Source organism: Amblyomma mixtum, chromosome 1, assembly GCF_055824585.1.
Source record: "Amblyomma mixtum isolate Tamu chromosome 1, ASM5582458v1, whole genome shotgun sequence".
Classification (NCBI taxonomy): Eukaryota; Metazoa; Arthropoda; class Arachnida; order Ixodida; family Ixodidae; genus Amblyomma; species Amblyomma mixtum.
In genome coordinates, this window is record NC_143012.1 from 24870474 (window position 1) to 24894275 (window position 23802).

The following is a 23802-nucleotide window of genomic DNA, read 5'->3' on the forward strand; positions in this document are numbered from 1 at the left end:
GTTATTTCCACAGCCGATGTACATGGCGTACAAGCCAGATAACGTTTCCCGTAGATGTAAGGTACCAGCCGTTCGGGATGAAGACGTTACTCAATGTAAGCGAAATTCCTCGCCTAAGTCGCGTTACTGGGAAACCGGAAATGCGTGACCTTGGAGCAGGGAGCGTTTTTCTCTTGCAAGAAGACATGCTGGATAGGAGGCATACCCTCAAACCGCAAGGCGTACAGTTTTCTGCTGAGAAAAGCATGGTCTCCGAGGCCTTGACGCTCAAAAATAGATAGAGTGTAGTGGGACAGGCCTAACTGCGGTGCTGTACTCGAGCAGTAGACGTAACAATAAATCGGCCTACGTCGGTTTACAGGCGTTACTGTCAAGAAGTAAGGGGTGGGCTGCTCTCAGCCATGAGACATTACCTCCAAACAGGAAGAGGCGCTGTGCTGCTGGATCGTGCTCTCAGGCAGGCAGGAAGTACATCGGCTAAGCAGGCTAAGCAGTGTAACAGGCAATCTGTAACCAATATCGTTGGATCGAGAGGCGTTACTCTCAAGCAGGACACCGCACTGCACTCAGAGGCGTTACTCCGTCGCTAACTCAACAGCAAAAGCGGTTGTCTCCAAGCAAGAGCGTGCTGTGCAGAGCGAGGGACGTTAGCTTGGACAGGCAGGCGAAATGCGTCGACGAACAAGTGCTCCCGGCAAATCTGGAGCGCATACGTGCAGCAGGCGACGTTAATCTCGAAAGATTTTGTACTGGACCGGGTGTTTTATACTCTTGAGCGACAAGTCGTGCTTTTCAGCCCCGTGGTCGTTATTCTTGAAGATGTGCCGTAGAGGACGGGAGGCGTTACTATCAAACAGGTAGATGTGTCCCGGTTGTGAAGCGGCACTGGAAAACGATGGCTGGTGGGGAGGACGCTAACCCCAAACAGTAGGACGTGCTGTGCTGGATCTCAGTTCGTCGGTAGGCACAGCGTATGTGTGACGTTACAGCCTTAAGCAGCGAGTTAACAATGTGCGAGCCGCGAGACCTGTCGTACAAAAAACCTGTCGTAGCGGCTACGTAGTGTTACTTGTGAGCTATAGCGCATGTCGTTGGACAAGAGAACGTTGTTCTCATACAAGAGGACGGTTTGCACGGGTTCGTAGACGTCACTTCCGGCTTGTAGGCACACCACAAGTGCGATGTGACGCGTATGAAGGCGTAGTGAAAAGAAGACGGGCTGTTTACGACTGGCGCCGTTAATCTCAGACAGGAGAGCGAACTGTATCGACTGTGAAGCGTTACTGCAATTTGAAGTTCGTAGCGTTGGACATGAAGGCGTTAGTCTCAAGTAGGAACAAGAGTTCTTCTGGGCAGGTGACGTTAACCTTTGACAACTGCGAGCCTCCAAACAAAGGCGCGCCGTACAACGTCCCAAACGTTACTCCCAGACATTGAGTCAAAGTGCATCCGCTGAATAGTCTCTGCCAAAGTGGAATAATACCGCTGGACAGCCAGACGTTATACAGCAAGACAGTCAGATACGTGACATTCAGGCAGCAAGTAGCAGTGTACAAGTCAGGAGTCGTTTGTCTCAAACAGCTTCCTGCATTGAACAAGTGGCCGTTACTGTAACCTGCACCAGTGGCATCCCCTGACAGCATTCAGTGCGAGTATTATAGGTTGGGAGACGTTGCCTACAGGCATGTTGCTTGCAACAAATGTAGCGTGCCCCGACACACAGGAGTCGTGTATTGATACCAGGGCATGACCTAAGAGGGAGGAGTACTGGACCAGGCCAGGCGGCATTAACTAACGGCCACAGCCGGTGGGCTTTAGGAAGGCGGTTACGCCTACTATACTGGGCCGGAAACGTTAATTTCGAGTGACAAGGCGCAGCGCACGTGGTGAACGCCATCACTCTGCAGAAGTGCATGCTCTAGCCACAACGGGGCCGCGCCTACTCGTTACACGATTCCATGTGTGCGTACCCATGAACAGAGCGCACAAGGAGCCGACTGCAAGCAAAGAGGCCCTTTCTTTATGTACACTCAAAAAGACACAAAGAAAATCCCTACATGTGGGGCGGCGGCATCATCTGGCCGTAGTCCTGCTGCTGTTGCTGCTGTTGCGGCGTCTGTTGTTGCTGCTGCTGTTGTTGCTGCTGTTGGTAGAACGCAGCTGCGGTCGCCGGATCGGCCATGGGCATCGGAGCTGGCATGCCCGCCATGCCAGCAGCCATGCCATAGTAGTCGCCGTAGTAGGCGCCGTAGCCCGGAGCCGCTGCGGGAGCGTAGTAGGTTGTTCCGTAGGGAGCCTCCCAGCTGGCCGCCGGTGCGCCAGCCGCGGCGTAGGCGGCGTACGGGTTGCCTCCAGGGACGGCCGCGTAGCCGTAGCAGCCGCCATAGCCGGCACCGGGGTTCACTGGGGCCCCGGCGACAGCGACGCCGTCCAGCGGAGGGGGTCCCGACGGCATCGTGGGTGTCGGGGCGCGACGCATCATTTTCCGCTCGAAGCCCGCCTGCTGGTAAGAGCCCGGTCCTCCGCGGCGAGACCGCGACCGGAAGGCCCCGCCGCCGCGGGGGGTCCTGGCCTTGTCACGGGCCCTCTCGACGCGTAGCAGCGCGCCGTTGACAATGGCGCCGTTCATCTCACGCACCGCCTCGTCCACGAGCGATATGTCCTCGAACTCGACGAAGGCGAAACCGGGCGGGCTCTGGGCCATCCACACCTCCTTGAGAAGGCCGTACTTGCCGAACTCGCGCTCGAGGTCCTCCCGGGTCATGGCGCTGTCCAGCCCGCCGACGAAGATACGCCCGGCGCCGCTCATCGTGGTACTGGTAGACGATCTGAAGCTGCTTCTGTCAGGTGGCAATGGATGGGTGCTGGCCGGCGCCGCGCTACTGGGGGCCGCGCTGCTCGGTCGGGGAGTTCCTGCGCACAGGCCGTTCGAACGTTGCTGTGGCTCGAGCGCCTGCCGGTGGCTCCTGCACCCGATTGCTTCGTCGTCGTCGGCCACGTTCCGCGAGCCCCCGAGAGCCGCCGCCCATCGCTTTTGTCCGCCTGGCGTTCTGTCGCGCGGCCGCACGCACCTCGTGCCTCCGAGGCAGCGCTACCTGAAGACGTCCAGACGCGAAGTGCACGTGGACTAGGGCGACGCGGGCCTGGTGTGCTAAAAACCGATGCGGCAAAAAGCAACTAAATTATTCGCTTAAATACAAATTAACTGATAGTTTCTAGTTCTTTGCAGCAAGAGATTTTTTTTTTAAGGATTCAACTGCACTATTCTCATGAAATAAATAATTCGGCCAGTATGTTCACATCCCGGTTTTGAACGCACTTGGGATGCGTAGCTAGGAGAACAGTGGACGAAAAAGACGAAGTTTGGTCGCGAGGGTGGTAGGATCGGAGGTAAACACTGTTCCTCGTCCAGTAGGCACTTATGTGCCGTTGTACGGAGTTCAAACGATTTCGGTACTGCTTACGGCACCAAACTGCACTATTACAATTGAATTGTGCAGGCTGTGTGGCGCGAGCTAGTCATACACTGCCTGTATAAGGAAAATCCACTCCCGCTCCAGCCATGTCCCAGTGTAATTCGATGGAGCGCACAGAAAAGCCGCTTAGCGGATTAAAAAATGGTTTTTCGGGAAAGGAAAGACGCAGTAACTGTCTCAGATTGGTGGACACCTCAAACGCGCCGTGGAGTAAAATGGAAATTGATTTTGAGGAAAAAAATAGTGCAGCAATTCTCTCCGTCCTAGCTGGGAGCCTCAACCATGCAGGGAGGGCAGGGATGACGTGCCATAGTGGAGGGAGGAGAGCGAGGAACTTTATTTATACATTGAGGGCACATAGGCTCACTTCAGGATCACATTGATCCCTGCCGACAGTCGGTTGTTTTCAACCAACCTGTTCTGCTAGCGCTGGTCAGCTCACTCGGCCACCCACAGTGCAGCTCGAGATCTCTGCCGCCGAGCTGTACAGGATGGGTCGGCTCAGGCCGAACATGATAGAGAAGGGCGATCAATCTCGTATCAAGAGATTACAGAACACTACAGGCAATGCCGGAGGTGTTTTCCCCCAGCAAGCACAGCGTTAAATAGGAGTCAGGCGACGGCGTGGAGACGCCTGCAGACTGGAGTATACCCAAACCCAGTACTAAATAAACATGTCCGATCGGACTGCGAGGGCGATAAATGTAAAAAGTGTGGGGCGAGAGGAACCCTCGACCATATAATTTGGGAGTGCACTTACTCCCCAGGCAGGGCCCAAACATCAGTAGTAGGGAAGCCTGGGAAACGTTGTTGCGGAGCTCGGACCCTGAGCTCCAACTCACCGCCGTCCAACTGGCAGAAGAGGCCGCCGGCGAAACCAACCCGGCCAGCATCGAATGCGACCATCCCGTGCGGCTGGGCCGCTCTTAAGTCCCCTTCCCCGTAAAGGGGGGTGAGACAGAGCGGCCCAGGCGGTGTGGTCCTTATCTGTTGGACAATAAAAGTTTTCAGCAACATTCCTGTTTCGGATCTGGGGTTCGAGGTACTGCTTTATTTATTTGGCATTCCCACACCATGTGGTTATAATGCGGATGTTTCAACCCAGTGTAGGGCAGAGTGGCATGCATTGCTTGGGAAGCATGGCATGTAATCGTTTCTGTTCTTTTTTTTTCTTGGGGGGGGGGGGGGCGTAGGTTGTGCCTATTTATGGTTTATGGTTAACGGGTGAAATGTGGTTGCTACTACTGGCATAGAGGAAAGAGCATGCGGCAGAAAAATAAATCCCAGGCTTTCCACCGCCACCCCTCTCTCCCTACGTCAAAACTGCCCAATGTCTGCACAACCTGCACCAAATGCTGCGTGTTCTTGGACATCCCTGTCCGGTTGCAGTGAACGCGGGAAATTTTTTTGAAGAACTAAATACGAAGGTTTTATTAGTAGGTACTTGTCTAAAGTCCTGACCTTGCAACTATAGGGCGGAAAAAGGGCAAGCAAACCGGGTTTTCGCCCGACGCAGCGCCAGCCGTCCCAGACAGCCCCGAAATTCCCAGTCTAGGCGTCTGGAGTTGTTGGTTTCGACGCTTCAAAGGCGGTAGCTGCCTTTATCCCAAACTTACCGAACCATCGGTGTAAAATACCGGAAGAAAAAAGTCACAGGACGGTCGCAATTGTTTAACGCGTATGTTTGAGCGCTAGCTCTGGTTTGACAAAGAATTTTTCACAAACCTGTTCTGTTTTTGTCTTTTCTCGCAGTCAGACAGTTGGAGGTGAATCGGGATTTGTCAGGACTGTAGTGGTACTGTGAAGTGGGTATCGGTGGGTTCTGAACCAACGCCCTCTCGCAGCCAGGGCAAATGCCCAAGCCATTTTTAATTATTTTATTAATTTTTTAGCGCTATACCATCAAGCCTTTCTTTCTACAGAAAATCCGGTGTCGTCGGTGGGGTTGGGAGTGAAAAAGCAGGCCGCCCTCCTGACACCTATGTCACATGACTTTTTGTTGTGTTGTGTTGGCATACGTTGTGTTGTCACTGTGGCAGGTAGCCAACCAGATTGTGAGTAAAGCGCCCACCGAGGCAGGTGACAGTTAAATTAATGGTTGCGAAAGCTTGCAGGAAGTTCTGAGCTGCTTAGACAATGCTTCAGAACAGCCGCATACGGATACAAGCGACATAAGCATTAGCACCTTAGAGGACTCTTGCTTTGGGCGCTCTAGGCAAGCCTGCTAACGATTCAGCGTATAACGTTGCTGTCCCTTCAGCACGCAGGGCAATTTAAGTTATCCCGGGTTTGGACAGTTTCTTAGGTATATGCATCAAAGTATATAATAGCTGTATCTTACCGGTGCTCACTCAAGGGCAGAAACGCGGAGGCTAACGAAAAGGGTTCAACTTAAGTTAGTGTCGATGCAGCGGGGTATGGAAAGGAAAATGTCAAATGTAGCCTAAACAGGCGCAGGAAGAGGGCAGAGTGGGGCAGGGAACAAACGCAAGTTAATGACATCGTAATAGAAATCAAGAGGAAGAAATAGGCTTGGGTAGAGCATGTATTGCGAAGGCAAGATAACCGATCGTCGTTAAGGATAACGGACTGCATTTCAGGAGTAGGAAAGAGTAGCAGGGGGTGGCAGAAATTTAGGTTGGCGGATGAGATGTTAAGTTTGCAGGGATAGAGTGGCCGCAACTGGCAAAGACATAGTAAATTGGTGAGTTACTAGAGAGGCCTTGGCCCTGCAGTGGGCGCAGTCAGGCTGATGATGAAAATGATGCATCATGCGAACGTGCCAACTGAAAGGCAAACATTGCTTGATTGTGCTCACTCGTTTTTATTTCGAGGCACCCACGTCGTCTTTCAAGATGAAGCTCAACGTTGCACCTGAACTGTCCTAAAGGGTTACAGGCACCAAATTTTAAAAAAGGCACAAAAATCTTGCCGATGTTTCTTTTTTTTCGTTTACAAGGTGTACAGACAAGCATAAAAGGCGAGCAGCGCATAAAACATTTTATTTTGATTTTAAAACGCGCAGACGCTTGCTCGACTGACCTTGCACAGTCTACTGTGAAGAGTATCAGCCCGATGCGTGAAGTGGGGTTCAGAAACGTCCTCACCTGCGCACTTGTGGCCGCTGTGACAGGCAAAACATTCAGCTTCTGGCAGTAGCCATGGGGTCGCATGTACAACAGAAAGGCGGTATGCTTGTGCGACCCGGCTTGCGACCACTTACCGAGACCCCGACAGTCAAAAATCGAAACTAAGGTGAATCACGCGGTAATAAATTATCCCGAGCGCATTCACGAATACCACATCATGTTACTGGCATTCAGACGCCGTACGCAATGTTTCACGCCGGGAAATGCGACTCAAAAATTTGACGTCTCTCTATTAATACAAGAGCCAAACGTGCTTCCACTGTCGATACGACATGTACTACGTGAAATCTCAAACGTTAGTTCTGCCGTCAAATAACGGCGAAATCATTCTTCTTCGCATGTCGTCGCACACACAAAGACAAGAGACAAGCAGTGTACACAGCCCTACAGTATTGCACGCATTTCTCGTAGTGACGTTGCAAGGTCTCCTGATATAAGCTGGGCCTGACTGAAAACTATCCTAACGGGGATCGAATCCAACCATAAGCTTTAAGTGCCTGACCAAGAACGCCGTCGTTAAGTCAACGCCACCAGCTCGTGCGTGGCTGGCGACAGGCTATCAGCATGTCCATGCCTGTCTGAAAAAAACAAGTTGTTTCCTTGAAAGGAATCACGTAGCACCACACCGCCTTGCAATTTAAATTGGCGTGCCGCTTGCGGACTAGCAGCATCCCATAATTGTGCCACCTATTCGAGCTTCGTATAAACAAACTCACTGGAGCAAGGTATAAAAAAAAATCAATGTCGAGGCGTGTTCTCATTTCTTACCCGACAGGTGACATATAACTACAAAAACAGCAACAACCACAACAACAGCAGCAACAGCAACGACGCAAGGCTGCTGTTCACATGAGGCAGGGAGTTCTCGGGCCCTGTGGGACGCAAGCGCAGAGTTCGTCGTCTTGCGTACACATTGTACGCGCACTGTCCTGCAGAGCAGCGATCCTCTTGGCTCGGACGATGACCAACGCGTATAGACTTCTTTCTCGGTGGCTGAGCTGAGAATCGCACAGTCTACATCCGTGGACGGAGTTCGGAACAAAGGTTTCCGCAGAGATTTGCACGTTGCCTCGCGCGGCGCCTCGGTCGGTTTCAGGACACCCTGCAGAAAGAAAAAAAAAGATATGGCTGTAGAATCAGCAGAGAAATCAGAAAACGTTATCTGTTTAAGAGGTGAGTAAATAGGCGGAGGCATTAATTTCCCCCTTCCGAAACTTAAGAAATCAATAAAGTTTCTACTCACTCCCTCACTCCCCCTTCCGTATTTTTTCTTGTGAATTATGGATCACGTGAGGTATACAGAAATTGTAATGCAATCGCTGTTTTGTCGCTCTAATTCGGTCCACCTCTTACGATAGGATGCTCCAGAAGACTTAATCACAGTGCGTGTACAATCAGCCACTATCATGAAGTTTTTGTATGTGTCATGTGATCCGATATCTATTGTGACGTCCCAACCATCGTTCGACTGCTCGAACCCAAACATCTGCACCAGTCAGTTTCACACAGTGACCCTGGGGTAACGAACACCTTACGCATGACTGATTGCAGAGCAAAGACAACACTCAAAGTATTAGGTGCCTCTACCCCTTTAGGAGAAGGACGTGTGTAAAGTTCCGAACGATCGGACGTTGGTTTGAGGGCTGTGTACTCTTTCTTAGGAAAAACGAAGCACGCTGTGGCCGCCAGGCGCGCATCAAGTCGACGCAGCTATGCAATCACTCCTCTTAGCACAACTGCGCTCAATGAAGCAGCTAGTCTACGTGCGGGAAGCGGCTCTTAAAAGTAGGTGTCAGCAACCTGCAGCTTGAATCACCATGGGACGTGGCTGCAGTTCACTGTGTCGTTAGCGTCCAGGGTTCTTTATTCGCTATAGTCCCGGGACTCATAACCCCAGTCCAAGTATGTCCTGCGACCAGATTTTGAAAATTAGCAATATGACGCATGTTCTACAAGCTGCGTCGTAAGCTACTGGTGGCGTCCTGCGGTTATTTGTCTTCATGTCCTGAGGAAATCCGAGCGGCTCACACACAATACCGCATGTGGCGCGACGATCGGCCAGCGCCTGCGCGTTGAGGGCCAGTCAATGTGCCAGATATTGAAACCTGTGGTGTGCGGGAAGTGTCGCCATAGGTGGAGTAGTGAATGGTTTGAGTTACTTGTCCGCAAAAGTCACGTCCTCAATCTACCACAACCAGATGACGCCTGACATAACCGGGCCGCATAAAGCGACAGCTCATTACCCCCCCCCCCCCCCAAACTTCGCCATGAGCATTCACATGAAGCTTCTGGAAGGCACACGCATCAAGAAAGGGTAGCAGTGCACTCAGACCATGGTCAACATCTCATAACGCCTTGGCTCAGAGAGGAAATCAACGTTCATTTTAAAGCGAAACACTTAAATGTCCCGTCAGGCAGAAAACCCAGTGTAGGCGTCGTTGTGACTGTAAAATCGATTGGTCGAGAGAGTAGTGACGCAAAAAAACCTCTCCACAGAAAAGAAAAAAAGCGGACCAAGCGGATTCAAACCTAGTATTTTGGGTCGGGAGCTGGGCACGCTGTATCTCTGCACCACAGAGGAACGTTTGTTCAGTGGGGTAAATGTAGGCCTTGCATGAGCTCATCACACTGCACAGTGGGTGAGCTACAATACAGGAACACTTTGTTAATTAGGGCCTCTAATCAGCGCCACTATAAATATGGATGCGTAATAAAGCAGTATGTTATGTCAACAAGCGTGCAGGTGTCTGTGAAGGGGTGTGCCAGGGGACCCTCAAGCGATCGCAAAGAACCTTTAACGCTATGCGCGTCATACTCTTGAGGTGAACTTGAGTGTTTCCAAGGTTCATAACTAGCGGGTGAGTCCCAGGTTCCGGCATGTCAATACAAAGGCCTCAAAGATCCGCAACGCACCCTCCGAAGTGTGGCTGCAGCTCGTCCAGAAGCAGGCACGACGAGTAGAAGCTGGCGTCGAAGGGCGGCAGCGGCTGCTGGTCCAGCGGCAGCGGGGGTGCCTCGTCGGCCGAGTCCTCGCGAGAGCTCAGCGAGTCTCCCAGGTGGCCCAGGGCGCGCAGGTCGCACATGTCCAGCGCCGCCAGGGGTTCCTCCTCTTCCTCGGCCGACAGGGAGCGCTGTGGCTGGTGCAGCAACACGGGCACCTCCAGCGAGCAGTGCTGGCCTCCCCCTCCTGCTCCTCCTCCTCCGCCTGTGCAACGGAGTGGTTTGGTTTGGTTTATGGGGTTTAACGTCCCAAAGCGGACGCCGTAGTGGAGGGCTCCGGAAATTTCGACCACCTGGGGTTCTTTAACATGCATTGACATCACACAGTACGCGGTCGCTCTCGCTCACAAAAGGGAAATCGCGAGGAGGGAATGGATGGAACAGGTAACGTATGGCCCCGTTGGGCGTCATCATCATCGTCAGCCTAATTACGTCCGCTGCAGAGCAGTAGCCTTTTTCATATCTCTCCAATTCTCCAAATAACCACGCCCTGTGCCGGCTGCGGCGACCATATCCTCGCAAACTTACTAATCTCATCCGTCTACCTGACTCTTTGCCGGCTTCTGCTACGCTTGTTATATTTTAGAATCCATTCCGTTATTCATAGAAAACTATCGGTTATCTTGTCTTCGCGTTACATGTCTGCATTTTATCTTCGTTTTTTGCTTACCTCTTCCACACTGCTCTCCTTCTGTCTTTATCTCCCAAATTCCCCTCAATGCGCAGAGTAGCATGCCAGTGATTTTTAAACGCCGTCTAAATTCTCTGTATTTCAGTAAAGAGTCTCTCTCTCACTAGGCTTCGTTCCCGCACCCACTCTTCTCTCTTCCTGCCTATTAACGGTACATCTATCATTTCCCTCTCCACAACTGGCTTTTCGTAAACTTCCAAGTTCTTTTCGTCACCTTCCATGTACCACAGGAGATCACTGGGTTCATGGCTTTATGGGGTCTGACGTCCCAAAGCGACTCAGGCTATAAGGGACGCCGTAGTGAAGCGCTCCGGAAATTTCGGCCACCTGGGGTTCTTTAACGTGCACTGACATCGCACAGTACACGGGCCTCTAGGATTTCGCCTCCATCGAAATTCGACCGCCGCCGCTGGTATCGGACCCGCGTGTTTCAGGTCAGCAGCCGAGTGCCATAAGCACTGAGCCACAACGGCGGCCACAGGGATAACGGACAAGATATTCGTTACATGTTTTCCTCTCTAGGTGTACTAGTAAGGAAGCTGAATCATAGTTGCTAGTACTCACTAATGGGCGAGAACCCAAATCAGTTCCCATACCCTGTTACCTGTTTGGTAACAGGCTAGAATTAAGCGGAAGGAAAGTGAGACCAACCGAGAGTCAGATGGAGAGATCGTGACGGGGAGTTTGGATAGGCCTGACACGGGCAGGCTCAACTGGAGTATTATACGAGAGGCCGTTGTCCTGCAGTGGACGGTAGTTATGATGATGATGATAATGATAGGAGCAGGCACATGCGGCAAGTTTTGTACATAAGAGGAAATAAAGTAGTGGGAATAGGTTTCGCTGACCTTCTACAGACGTGAAGTGGACGTCCGAGCGGGGCACTTCGAGCAGGACGCTGGTCGTGGGGCTGCGGGGCAAGCTCGTCTCCGTGAAGGAGCTCGTCCGGAACAGAGGAATTGGGTAGCCCTGGGGGTGCAGTCTGCGGCGAGAAAGAGCCGGCGGTTACCTCTCGTTGGCATGTTTTTACGTCTCGAAGAAGTTGCGAGAGAGTACAGATTGTTTCACTGTTCTTAAAGGAACTGTCACCTTAGGGCGAGAAATCTCTTTTTGGACTTTTGGCGACTAGTTGTACTGATTATCAGCAAAAGCCCATATTCTTTGAGACCTGGAGTACGACGGTCGTTTGTATCGTTTCTCTTCCCATTGACCGTCTTTCGGTAGCATATGCGCGTGTCTCTGAAATCTAAAGCATCTTTTTCTCTACTGCTGCCGGCATCAATGCGTCAGGAAAGATAGCAGTGCGCAGTCTTCCGCTGCCCCTGTACTGGTATATTTACTCCCCCATTTGCCCGCTTCTCTGATTTGCCTCTTTATTCCTATTGCTGAAAGTTCTGAAACGACCTGTACACTTTGACGCAATTTAAATCAACATTTTTTAAAACACATTTCCGCGTTTCTCTACATTTTCCAATGTCCTCAATATACAGTTCGTATTTTTTTCCGACATTCCCATCCAATTCCTCATCCAAAGCAACAGCGGAAAGAAAAGCTGTATGTTTAGGTTCATTTGTGTGGACTACAGGTGGATAACACTATTCGCATCGAACGTTCTTACTCGAACAGTGGGGCGAGCTCTTGTTAAGTTAGAAGGAAGTACGTGAGATGAAGGTGTGCGAGCTCTCCGCTCATGTAGAGTACTATCGGGAAAAACGACTCCAAGAGTTTCGGAAAATCATTTAAGCCCATACACGTCATGTTTGTCAGCGATCACATCATTTCACTACCACAGATTAAAAACGTTTGAGGTTCAGCTCAGGTATTTTCTCTGCACGGCAGCTATCGACTTTGCCGTCCACGCGTCCTAGAGACTTTTGTCACTGACTGTACTTGAACATGAGAGGGAGGCGAAAACCTGTCCTGACGTTGACCACTGTGGTAATGCGAACATCAGCGACACGTATGGTAGTAAGGAAAGCCAATTCCAGTCGGTGTGTTTAGTAACTCTGGGTACGGCTGTATAGGATGTCTGCCCCGTTTATGCCGGTACACTCACATTAGGGCCACGATAAGCTTTAGTGGATTCCTCGTGACGTGCCTCGTGGCGTCATTGTGTTCGGAGAAACCAGTGACTGGCATTCGGACTAATTAGCGTGGTAAGCGCAGTCATGGCGACAGACATGACTCTGTCCTGTTATGATCAATCAGAGTAGCGCGTTGCATCTTCTGTGTTACGATACCGACACCGACGCCGCATAAATGGGAAACGTGGCATTAACAGCTCTCGCTGTAACTTATGCCGAGCGCCAAGACCACGTACTTGTCATCCCAGAGACCAGGACTGCGGGCGTAGCGGCTGTTGGGCGACGAGCGACATCGGATGTCATTGTCGCTGTGGCTCAGCTGGAGTGCCCTGGATGCCGGACCTGGACACACAACCAGAGCGGCGGAGTTCTGTACCACGTGCAACCAGCAGATATTTGGGGGGTTGGGTACTCAATAAGCGAAACCCCGTAATGCTCACTCTTTTAAGGCAGTGGGTTCTCACGCCCCGCGCAGATTGCAAAAAAAGGAGTCATATATGATTTCCCGTTTACGTGCGGCAAGGTCTATGTTGGGCAAACCGGACAATGTCTTAATGAGTGCCTGCGTGAGCACAAGCGTTCAATATCAAAAAAAAAAAGGTTCCCATCTTCCAGATCACTGCCAAGCCAGATCGGAGAAGAATCGTATCGCCGGCTAGCCTTGCCTGTTGTATTCTGAAGTGTTTGTGAAGATTCGGGACAAAACAGAACGTGAATTTCTAGAAGCCATTTATATCTAGGAACGAGGAGTTGATTGCATTAGTGACACGTCAGTGGTCCTTAGTCGGAGTGAAAAGGTTTTTCTTAATGTGTGCCTTTAAACACATGTATATTTGTGGTCCTCTCCTTGGCGCATGGGTAAAGAAGCTGCCATATAAAAGCTTTTCGTCAATAAAGCTTGTTCAAAGCATAGCGCTCGTCCCGATCCGTCATTACGTCCGTGTTCGTAATTAGCGCTCCAGTGTGTTTCCTAAACATTCATGCTCCTCCGAAACATTCGAATTACAGACGTTCCTGATGAAAATGCTAGGTAGCAAGTTGCAGAACATTAATCAGGCATTCGACACCGTGGCTCAATGTTACACCGTGGGCAGCCGAACTGCAACGTGTGATGGTTCACCACTGTAATAAATATAGAGGCCCACTGTCTGCATGGTTCTCCTTGGTAGTAATCATAATTTATTTGCGGCCATTCTTAGACGCAGTATAAACTGGATTCGGGACCAGCTTGCACTGGTGCGATACACTTCACTGATGCGTTTCGTGCAGTATAACAGCAATGAATATGATAGAAACAGGAATTGTTCCGTCAAAAAACTGCTGATCGCAAAGTCGGCTTTATTTCGATTGAGGCTAAATACAAAAGAGCCCGTGTCTTGTGCGATATCAGCGCACGTTAAAGAACCCCAGGTCGTCTAAACTAATCCGGAGCCCTTCACTACGGCGTCTCTCATAGTCCGGGTCGCTTCGGATCGTTAAAACCCTACTCTCCGATTCAGGTCTTAGGGTGGAAAAAAAACAGTCCGCTTCTACCGTCCACTTCTCTACCGTACAGTCCGCCTGTACCGTTCACATCTCTAACGGAAGTGCCTCCGCGTTGTCTCAATGGTTATGGCAATCGGCTGCTGGCCCGAAAGACGCGGGTTCGATCCCGTCCGCGGCAGTCGCATTTCGATGGAGGCGAAATTCTAGAAGCCCGTGTACTGTGCGACGTCAGCGCTTAAAGAACCCAAGGTGGTCGAAATTTCCGGAGCTCTTCACTAGAGAGAGAGACTCTTTAATGAAATACAGAGAATTTAGCCGACGTTTCAATATCGCTGGCATGCTACTCTGCGTAGGGAGGGGAATTTGGGAGATAAAGACAGAAGGAGAGCAGCGTGGAAGAGGTAAAAAAAAAACGAAGATAAAATGCGGCCATGAAATGGGTACTAAGGATGCAATGGCGAGTATTGATGTAACCTATGAAATGATGGAGTGCATAGTCCGACAGATGGGCTGATGAGTCGCTTTGGGACGTTAAACCCCATAAACCATAAACAAGTTTTAACGGAAGCCCTGTTTCAAGTCGCGGTTCCTTTTCGTCTTCAACCTGGCGTTGCATGAGCGTGGTTTATTCCGACTGAAAGAAATGCATTGAAAGTGTAATGAAGAGAGTGTTTCTCACCTGGTCGGTAGCAGCACTCGTTGACGGAGCTGGCCCCGGGCGACCGGCCGATGCCACTGTCGGCATGCTCCAGCTTGGGCCGGTCACGAGACGCGTACGCCGGCTGCAGCGAGTCGAGGCAGCCGTCGATGGTGGCACCACTGCTGGCGGACTCCACGTCGTTCTCGCTGCGTATCTGCGGAGGAAAACGCGGAGGAAATATTAACAACCAACTACCTTCCTCCTCGCCGTGTTCAGCGCCTCCACTACGCGCTCACGCGGCGAACCAGGTGAAGGCAGTAATGTGCGGAAGCTAAGCGGGCCTTGTCGGGAAGACGAGGGGGCACCAAGATGCCATTCTGCTTGCGTTCCAGCCATCAAGCTGGGGAGTGATTGAGTGACTGAGCGAGCGAATACTAACAAATGTTGTAGGTGGGCTAGTTAGTGTAATATTACGGTGGTAAAGAAGTTTGTGCGCTGCTTAGTAATTCACAGGACAACAAAGGAGAGGATGAAGTACACATAATGAAGAGCATGAATTCCTCAGCAGTGCGTTGACTTCTTTACCAACGGTGTGAAGCGAGAGTGGGATGGAGTGAGTGCGTGAGTGGAACAATGACTAAGTAAGGAAATAAACAGATCGGTCAGTGAACTATTCAGTCATTTTAGTGAACCATGGGATCTATGAGTGAATAATTCAGTATGTGAACCATAGAAAACCGTAAATTAATCGGCGAGTGAGTAAATGAATGCGACGAGCTAGGCGCATTTGTTACCGCGGATACCTTGTGAGAGATTCTTTAGCTCCTCTAGAAACGTATGCTGTTTGCCGTGTTGTCTGAGTCTGCCTACGACAGCCAATGGCGTGCGTTTGTAGACTGACATTCGCTCACGTGTTTGGTTGGCCGGACCTGAAGCTTTGGCTGCTTTTCTCCGAGGCTATCTTACTATAGTGTTCCTAAGCAGCGGTTATTAGCGGTGTCTCCCACTACGATGTGAAATTGCGCGTAGAGTTAGTGATGAGCTGTTTCGTAGAATAAGTTTCTGCCCCTTTTCGCGTGTCAGTGCGACGAGTCCATGGCTCGCAATTCATTCACCATGCCTTCGTGCTCCCGATAGTTTCTCACCTTCTTCCTTGCCGTGTCCTCGTTGGAGAGGTGGTTTTTGTAGTGCTTTCGCAGTGAGCTCGGATCCGTGTACCTTTTGCAGCAACCCGGAACTTGGCACGCGTACGGTTTCTGCACCAATGGCGTCGCAGCAATGATTACAACGCCATCTTTTCTTGGGGCGTCATGAAACGTGAATACATTTTTGAGACAAGAACAGAATTGGGGAGCGACAAACGGCTGAAGTGGACAGAGAAGTGCACTTTACGAAATCACTAAGTTTAACCAACTTTGACAGGTTTACCAATTGCCTAGTCTCCACGCCGTGAATTGTACCGCTCGCCTTGGTCAAGGTTTTATACCGTCGGCTTTACAAACAGTTTCTTCAGGCGTGATTGTCCTAACAGTCTAGTACACATGAACAGCTACACTGCTGGCGACCTCTGGAGCAAGTTCACCTGTATTAAAAACTAATTCGCATGGCGAATGCGTTACCAAAAAGTGGTTGAGCTATTACGGGGCTAGGAAAGCTCCTATGTAGCATACTAGACACTGTCGCTCCTTTGAACGTGTTATGTAGGGTAGCATGACAATGTCAGGCTGCCCTACGTATTACATCCATGTCCTCATTTCTTGATATTTTTGTTTATTATATCATGCTCGAACTAGCGATTCTTGAGTATAGACAGATAGCCTGACAGTCCGTTTTTTTTTTTATTAGCAACTGGAACCGGATAACTCAGCGCAGTTCTACAGGGCCGAAGAAAAGCGTTAATGACCAACTAGCAATGCAATATAGGCCAAATTGTGCCTTAGGAAAGTTTTACCGCCACCTTGTTGCCAGTGTAGTTCTTCATGTGCGTTCGTTTGTCGCCTTTGCGCGAAGATTTTTCACGTCCGAGGTCCATGGTTACAGTTATTACAGCCCCAACTATCCTTCTATCGGAGCTGTGCATCTAAACTGAGCTCCATCTAAGCTAACAGACCGTGTGGAACAATTCAGGTGCCTCATTCATTTTTGGTAGTTGCAGCGTGTCCAAAGCTTTTTACCTGTCGTTACAACCACTCACACGCTTACACCGTAGATCAGGCAGCAAGTCGGCAGCCAAGCAGAATGACGTATTCGTGACGTGAACAAATCTCACCGTGTCCTGGTGAGTGCGTTGGTGCTTGGCGCGGTCCGAGGAGTTGCTGAAGGCCTTGGGGCAGCCCGGGAACTGGCACGAGTAGGGCCGCTCACCCGTGTGCGAGCGTAGGTGGATCTTGAGGTTCTCCAGCCGCGAGAAGGCCTTGGTGCAACCGTCGAACTGCGCGTAGAGTACACGAAGGACGTTAGCGTATCCGGAGTAGAGTGCGCAAAGAACGTTAGTGGATCCAGATCCTGGACTCACAAGCCGCGACATGGATTTTTCTGGCGCAGGAACATTTGCGGTGAAAGAGCGCCGAGCCCATGGTGACCGATCAGGCCCAAGACCTATGCTGTGAGATCGAGCGTTTCTAAAGGCCTAATGGAAACGATAAAGGCGGTTAGTGCCTAAAAATGTGAGTATATTGCGTGGTATATTATGAAGGCGGACATCAAATCTTCCACTTACATATTCCAAGTTCGAATTCGTCATTCGTCGTTCGCTTGCGGGTACGCCTGAGCGTACAGTAGCATAACGACAGCATCGAACAGCATTCGTAGTGTTTTTGCAATGTAGTTCAACATAACAAGACCTTATCCGATGGCTGTTCTCCTTTAAATCTTTTCTGCAATCAAACAATTGAAGGAACAGCTCTTCACCACCGCGAATGCAAAATACTTGTGTTGCTACATTTCTGCTATGCATTGCCTGGCATCCCAGAATGGTGGATTCTCTACATATGTCGTGCAGAAAGGATAACTCAAAGAGATGCGGTTCATGAACGTCCTAATAAAGATTCCATGGATTTTTTTCTTGCGTTCTGATGAGCGGATTCTGCTGCGGCACAGACTCTCTTAAGAGTTTTTTAAGGTCTACAGAACTTACTGGCAATTTTAAATTGGTTAAGAATTCGCATATGTGTATGTGCCTGTATACGCGAGTGTTACACTTCTTGTCATCCGAATTCAGTAGCGTGCTAAGTGTCCGCGGCCGCGTTAGCCTTCTCTAGTCGTAGCTAAGCCCTGTTTCCCTCTCTCCATATGAGGAAAAAGAAAACCAGTAAACCTTTCCCACGTTGGTTACCAAGGAGTACTAAACTATCAGGAAGTGCAAACGTCTTCCTGCAGAGTCGCTCCACGCGTCAAAACATGCTCAGTAATTCCCACGCCTCCTAGCCACCCCTTAGTCTTTTTCAGTGCTCGAGGAAGAGCGCCTAAATTATTCATATCGGTAGAAGGACCGCGCCATGTGTTCAACACTGCAAGTCCGAGTTCCCAGGCCGGGGAGACGCCGCCGCTGAGACATGCAGGAGCTACGAGTCATCAGACTAGAAATGGCAAACGCGAACAGGGCTATATCTGCGTACGCACGCACATGCTTTGCAACAAACAGCACTGCACATACGCACATGCACGGATGGAACGTTGGGGAGCCCGACTTTCCCACCGTTTCTTCGCGCGCCATGCCATGAGAGCCAAAACACCGAGTCGACCGAGCAATCCCCCTCCCACCGTTTCTCAACCTCTTTAGGAACCTGCTGCTACTGCCGCGCTGGTCCTCTCCCCTTCGGAAGTAACCCGATATGCGCCGACCCTCTCCCATCCATCGGCTGCTTGCCGTGGGTGCTACGGCGCCCGAGAGGGTGACGACGCCGCGGACCCAGAACGCACTTCGCACGCAAACGCGACGCCGAGCGCTGCTGCGAAAAATAAAAAAAAAACAATAAAAAGCTCTAAAAGAACGTGGAGCGGGGGGTGCCAACTTGAAGGGTAAGAAAGAAAGCCTTCTTGTTTTTGAGCGGTGGTTCTTCTACATAGCTGGTGGCTCGAGGCTCGAGCTTCGCCGAGATGCAGCGATGGCGCCATTTTTATTACGTGCCCTCCGTGCTCCGCGCCTATTGCGTCGTTAAAAACAAGTCAAGAGGCACCGCTTTCGGATAAGAGGCTGCCTAACGGCGATGACTGCTTTATGGATGGCGCCTCAGCTGGCGCCTTGCGGAGCGAATCTCAGAGGCCATTAAAAACGAGCCTCATGTGGCTCGGTGCATTCGTTCCGAAAGGCGTTACTTTTTAGTGACGCCGTCGCCGATGCTTAATAGCTGCGCCCGGGATTGTGTGTGTAGGTGCTTGTGCTTGGCGAGTTTTTTCTTCCTTCATTTCGTGCTTGGATGCACACGACACATGCTCCGTTCAGTGAACCTAAGGCGCGCTTAGAGAAAGTGGCGCGTCTTCCTTTCTTCAGCCGGGCAACCACTTGTAGGAATCGAAGTCGTAACTGACTGACCATCCGCGGTGGCTCAGTGACAAGAGCGCTCGGATACTGAGTCGCAGTACCCTGGTTAGAACCCGGCAGGTGCGGCCGCGTCTATATGGAGGCAAAGCGCTAAAGGCACCCGTGTGCCGTGCGATGTCAGTGCGCGTTAGAGATACACAGGTTGTCTAAATTATTGCGGAGCCCTCCACTACGGCACCTCGCTACCTCTTTCTTCTTTCACTCCCACCTAAACGGAGTAAAACGGAGCATGCAAGCGGTGGCAAAATCGATTGTGGCGCCCTCTAGTAGAGCGCCCTATCACTGCTGTTCTTTCGATTTTCGCCCTTCAGCTTCCCAGGTGAAGCAGCGCAGTGCTTACCAAGATGCGAGCTCTGCTTTACTTTTGCGCGACCTGTACAGTCTCGGATAAAATCTCTGGACCATACTGTCTGCTTCTGAGTCTCACAGTGGAGCACCCACACCGACCTTAAACACCAAATGGCCTTCAACATCTATGACAAAGACTCTTCTTGTTTTACAGGAGCTTACAGCTTGACTGGCGCCTTGAATGCTCCACAGCACGGCTGAAAAGCCTGAAGACATTTGACGGTGACAAGAAGAGAAAGGGAGGGGGGGGGGGGGTGCAAGCTTCCGCGTTTGACTGCTTTTGAATTGCATCTCGTAACGTCCACCTATTCCAACAGTAGCGTTGCTGACGCAGTGGTTGAACAATGCGTCACTGCTCTGCGATGGCAGGGGATACCACTGGTGGGGCATGTTAGACCCGGGTTGCTCGTCCCGAGAAAGCTCTGGCGACCAGTCATTAATTTAACTGCGACCAACTACCACGGCAGGCAGTCCCTTCACAATCCTGTGAGCCGGTTATGATGACGTCACTAGGTCACGTGACCTAGGTAACCCACCTCGAGCACAAACAACAATGCTTCTCTCCGTGTAAGTTCTGTTTTCACCAACAACATTATGCACCCTAACCAGTCCCACTGTTAGCCTTGTTAAAGATTTGCAACATGTTCGATATCGAGAGTCGGATATACGTATTTAAGCTTAATTAATCAATTTGCCTTAAGGAGAGATGTATGTTAGTCCTTCTCGCAGCTTCCAATTAGTCTGTTTTTGTTTTTCCTTTATGCCTCTTGAAGGCGTCGTGATGCTTGTGTTTCGTGTGATTTTTTTTTTTTTTTGTCTGCAAGGCGCACATTATCACTTCGTTAATGAATAGCCTGGCTTTTTATTAAGGTGCGTTGTTGGGGGAGTTGGTGACTGAACATAATAAAGGAACACGAAGCTAAATCAGCGAGGCAAAAAGAAAACTAGTGTGTGTCTGTTCTCTTCTGCGCTGTTCCTTTAGCGCTATTTTTTTTCTTAACCCTGTAAATCAGGCGTAGTACCTGAGAGCAAATGTCGATAATATCAATTTTTCCACGCATAACTACATGAATTGCTAACGTAGTTGCATATATGGCCTTTTCCAGTATTCTTATCAAATTAAGGTGAAAGTATCAGATGCTAGAGATACAGGAGCCCTGCTGAAAGATAACGTCATGCAAAAGCTTATCCTAACTGCAAAACACCTCATAATTTTAGTGGTCCTTATGCTGCTCTGGTCAATGATAAAGCGGTTTCGAATGTTTCTTTCAATTTACTCTATGCGCCTGAGTATTCGCGCTCAGTTTAATAGTAATAACAATAATATTATTTTATTGCACAAAAAAGAATACAAAGTTCGTGAAGCGAGCCTATCAAAGCCCGCAGTGCCTTGAGGGGCTAGGCCCGGTAAATTCAGCGGACGAGCGTTACTATTACTATCATTAATATATTTTTATACCAAAGCGACGGAGGGGGCCATGGGTAAAGGCTGCAAGACAGCTTGACCAGAGCTCAAGGTCCCCTCTACTAGGTGATACAAGGAGCATATATGAACATAAAGAAATTTGTACAAAAGATCACAAAACTCTTGGTCGTCCTTATAGGTACACAAATAATCAAAGCTAGCTGAATTTAATTGTGCTATTCTCATTTTTAAGACATTCTTTCTTTATTTCTGCCATGAAGGCACCATCAGCGATGAAATCCAGAGAGTTCATTACATTTAACCAACGTTCCCTATACCTGGGCATCAAAGGGTTAATGAAACAAAAATGGTGCCGTCATCCTGTCTGTGTAGCACAAAAGGCTGCAGAGAACCACGAATATTTCTCATTTCGCATTACTCTGCGAATATATATATGCTGGGTGAATCGAAGGAAAGAGAAAACGTGTAAAGCGCACTCACCGTGCACCTGTTGGGCTTCTCGCCGGAGTGGACGCGCATGTGTATGAGCAGCTTGTAGCGCGCGTTGAAAGGCCGGTGGCGGCGAGGACAGCCCTGCCAGAAGCACGTGTACTCGTCCCGGACCCGCTGGTCGATGTGGCAGGACTCGATGTGGCGCACCAGGCTCTCTTGCTCCTCGAACAGCGCTCGGCAGTCGATCCACTGGCAGTCGTAGGAGCGCGGCTGTTGCTGCTGCTGCTGCGACACCTCGCCCGTGGTCGAGTCTGCGTCCGCCGATCCCGTACTCTCGAAGCTCGAGTAGTTGGACGGCTGGCTGCTGTCCGAGGAGTACATCTTCTGGAAGGCCAGCTTCCTCGCCATGTGCTGGTCGTAGGACGGGGGAGGAGGCTTCTGCAGGTCCACCAGCAGGGAGGCCACGCTGGGTAGTGGCTGCGTAGAGTCGACGACAGATTCTCCGTAGTCGACTCCGGCACGCGCGGTAGCGGGCTCATCGGTGATGACCACGGGGTCAGTGGCCACCGCCTGCTGCTGCTTGATGACGGCCAAGTTTTCGTCCGGCTCGAGGAAGTCGTAGTCCCGCAAGTCAGTCAGCTGGTCCACTTCATCGATGGCCTGAAGGACGAGGCCTGGGTTGTCGAACGGCGAACCGGCTTCTTCCCGCGTGGCCATCTTGAGTACTGTCGGCGAGTAAGGCGTGCTGATGCGGTGTCCGTTGGAGCGAGGACTCGTTGGCCTGGCGGACAAGTGGCCATAGGCTCCAGGCGTGGGCGTCGTGAGGCTGGACGCCGATGGACACCGGTTGCCGTTGAGGTACGCCACCAGTGACGTCGGAGATGATCGGATGATGGTGTTCAGGTCCATGCCATCCGTGGACGTGGGTGATATGGACAGGGACCTTTTGCTTCGGCGGCTTGTGAAGGAAGAGCGCGCCGAACTCCTGTTGCTGGTGAATGTGGAGAGCGTCGGCGAAGAACTGGTCATGGCCGACAAGTCCGAACAGCTTGACCCGACGTCTGGCGCCATCTTGAGTTGCTCGTCGGCTTCGAAGAGTGCGGCGACAGGAGATTCTTCGACGAGGCTTCCCGCTCTGACGTCTCCCTCTCTCGGAGCACTCTCTGAAGAAAAGTGATGGTGGGAGTTGAGGTTGTCGTCACTCTTTGGAAAAGGCCCGGTCGGACTGGCCGCGTCGAACACTTGGTCGTGCTGGACAAAGAGACCCAGCGAGCTCAGGTCCTCGCAGAAGGGTTTCTCCGGAAACGCAACGGAGTCCTTGCCCACTATAGGGTCCTGTGCACCGAAAAACTCTTCCTCCTGGAAGTCGCCAAAGCAGCCGAACGCGTCTTCGGGGCTAGCCGAATGGGGAACCGATGCCGAGTGGCCGGACGTGTAGGACGAACAGGGGCTGGGCACGAAGCACCCCTGCGACGGTAAGAGTGGGTCACCGGATGAGAAGTCGCGAACGCAGCAGTCCTGGGACGGCGATAGGTCAAGGTGCATCGCGGTCACGGCCTTGGACCGGGTCAGCCGGGCTCGAGGTCGGCTCCGTTCCAAAAGGCACTTCTGCGACGGGTCCTGGACTGCGGTGCGCAAGAGCAAGAACATCATTATAGACAACTGGCATGTGTTGCTCAGCAAATTTACTTCAGGATACTGTTGAACCTCGTTAGAACGAAGTTGGAAGGGCCCGATGATTACTCCATTACAGCCATACCTTCGTTATAGCCCGTGCTGACCGAGCTTCCGATGGGAATCGTCATTCCTTCGTTACATTGATTGCTCCTTTATAAACAGTTTCGTTATAGCGAGGTTCAACTATATGAATGGAGGTACCTGTCTCCGCCCTTTGAAGATAAGCTTTCACTTTACAGGAAAAGACTCCGAGTGTGAAATTGCAAAACCAGCAGGCACATTCGCAGCATACTAGAACGGTAAAATTTACTCTAGCACTCAATAACGCAAAGTTAATTCTGCTATACTTACACGGTTGGCAAAAGACCGCAACGAAGGCTACCCTCACACAAGCCTTTCGGGTTGAGTGCAACGGCTACACAACTAAGACATACACATAAATGATAGTTCATGTACACGACAAGTTCCGCGTTCCTGGCCCCCTTAACTATTCTCAATACACTTGTCAAATATGTTTCCTTTTTAACGACATGGTCCTCTTGATTATTCGCGGCCGTTTATAATTTATTTTGGAGACAGCACTGAAACTCAGATGTAACAGGCGCAGTCCGCTAATATGAAGTCGCCTACGTGGTTTTGAAACTGAATTCCCCTTGCCGTAGCAGCATTTTAATAATATATCATTAAAATTTTTCCCCGGGTGTCCGGCAAGCGTCCTACCAATGAAAAATGCAATAGGCTATGCGTGTTTGTAATTCAGGGTTTTACGGATGAAATTTTTACGCGTCTGAACAATGCGGTAAACAATTAACTTTAAGAAATAATGAAGGGGCGGCAGCAGACCGGAAAAG

At 50.7% G+C, this 23802-nt stretch overlaps 2 protein-coding genes across 6 annotated transcripts in view; both read right to left on the reverse strand.

Moving 5' to 3' along the window:
* Positions 1–1998: 1998 nt before the first annotated feature.
* LOC149365771 (uncharacterized) lies at positions 1999–3086 on the reverse strand. Its single transcript, XM_089544143.1, has one exon. The coding sequence runs from the start codon at positions 2807–2809 to the stop codon at positions 2054–2056; it is 756 nt and encodes a 251-aa protein (XP_089400269.1). The 5' UTR covers positions 2810–3086; the 3' UTR covers positions 1999–2053.
* A 3198-nt stretch (positions 3087–6284) lies between these two features.
* Positions 6285–23802, reverse strand: part of LOC149365772 (uncharacterized) — a 64803-nt gene continuing 47285 nt past the window's right edge. For all 5 annotated transcript variants that reach the window (XM_089545943.1, XM_089545970.1, XM_089545966.1 and 2 more), the window contains 8 exons: positions 21323–22899; positions 16795–16956; positions 15671–15781; positions 14565–14739; positions 12637–12742; positions 11165–11298; positions 9539–9830; positions 6285–7727 (listed from right to left, as the gene is read on the reverse strand). In XM_089545943.1, coding sequence (XP_089402069.1) covers positions 7718–7727; positions 9539–9830; positions 11165–11298; positions 12637–12742; positions 14565–14739; positions 15671–15781; positions 16795–16956; positions 21323–22899 — 2567 coding nt within the window. In that variant the 3' untranslated portion in view covers positions 6285–7717. The remainder of the gene's footprint in view (positions 7728–9538; positions 9831–11164; positions 11299–12636; positions 12743–14564; positions 14740–15670; positions 15782–16794; positions 16957–21322; positions 22900–23802) is intronic.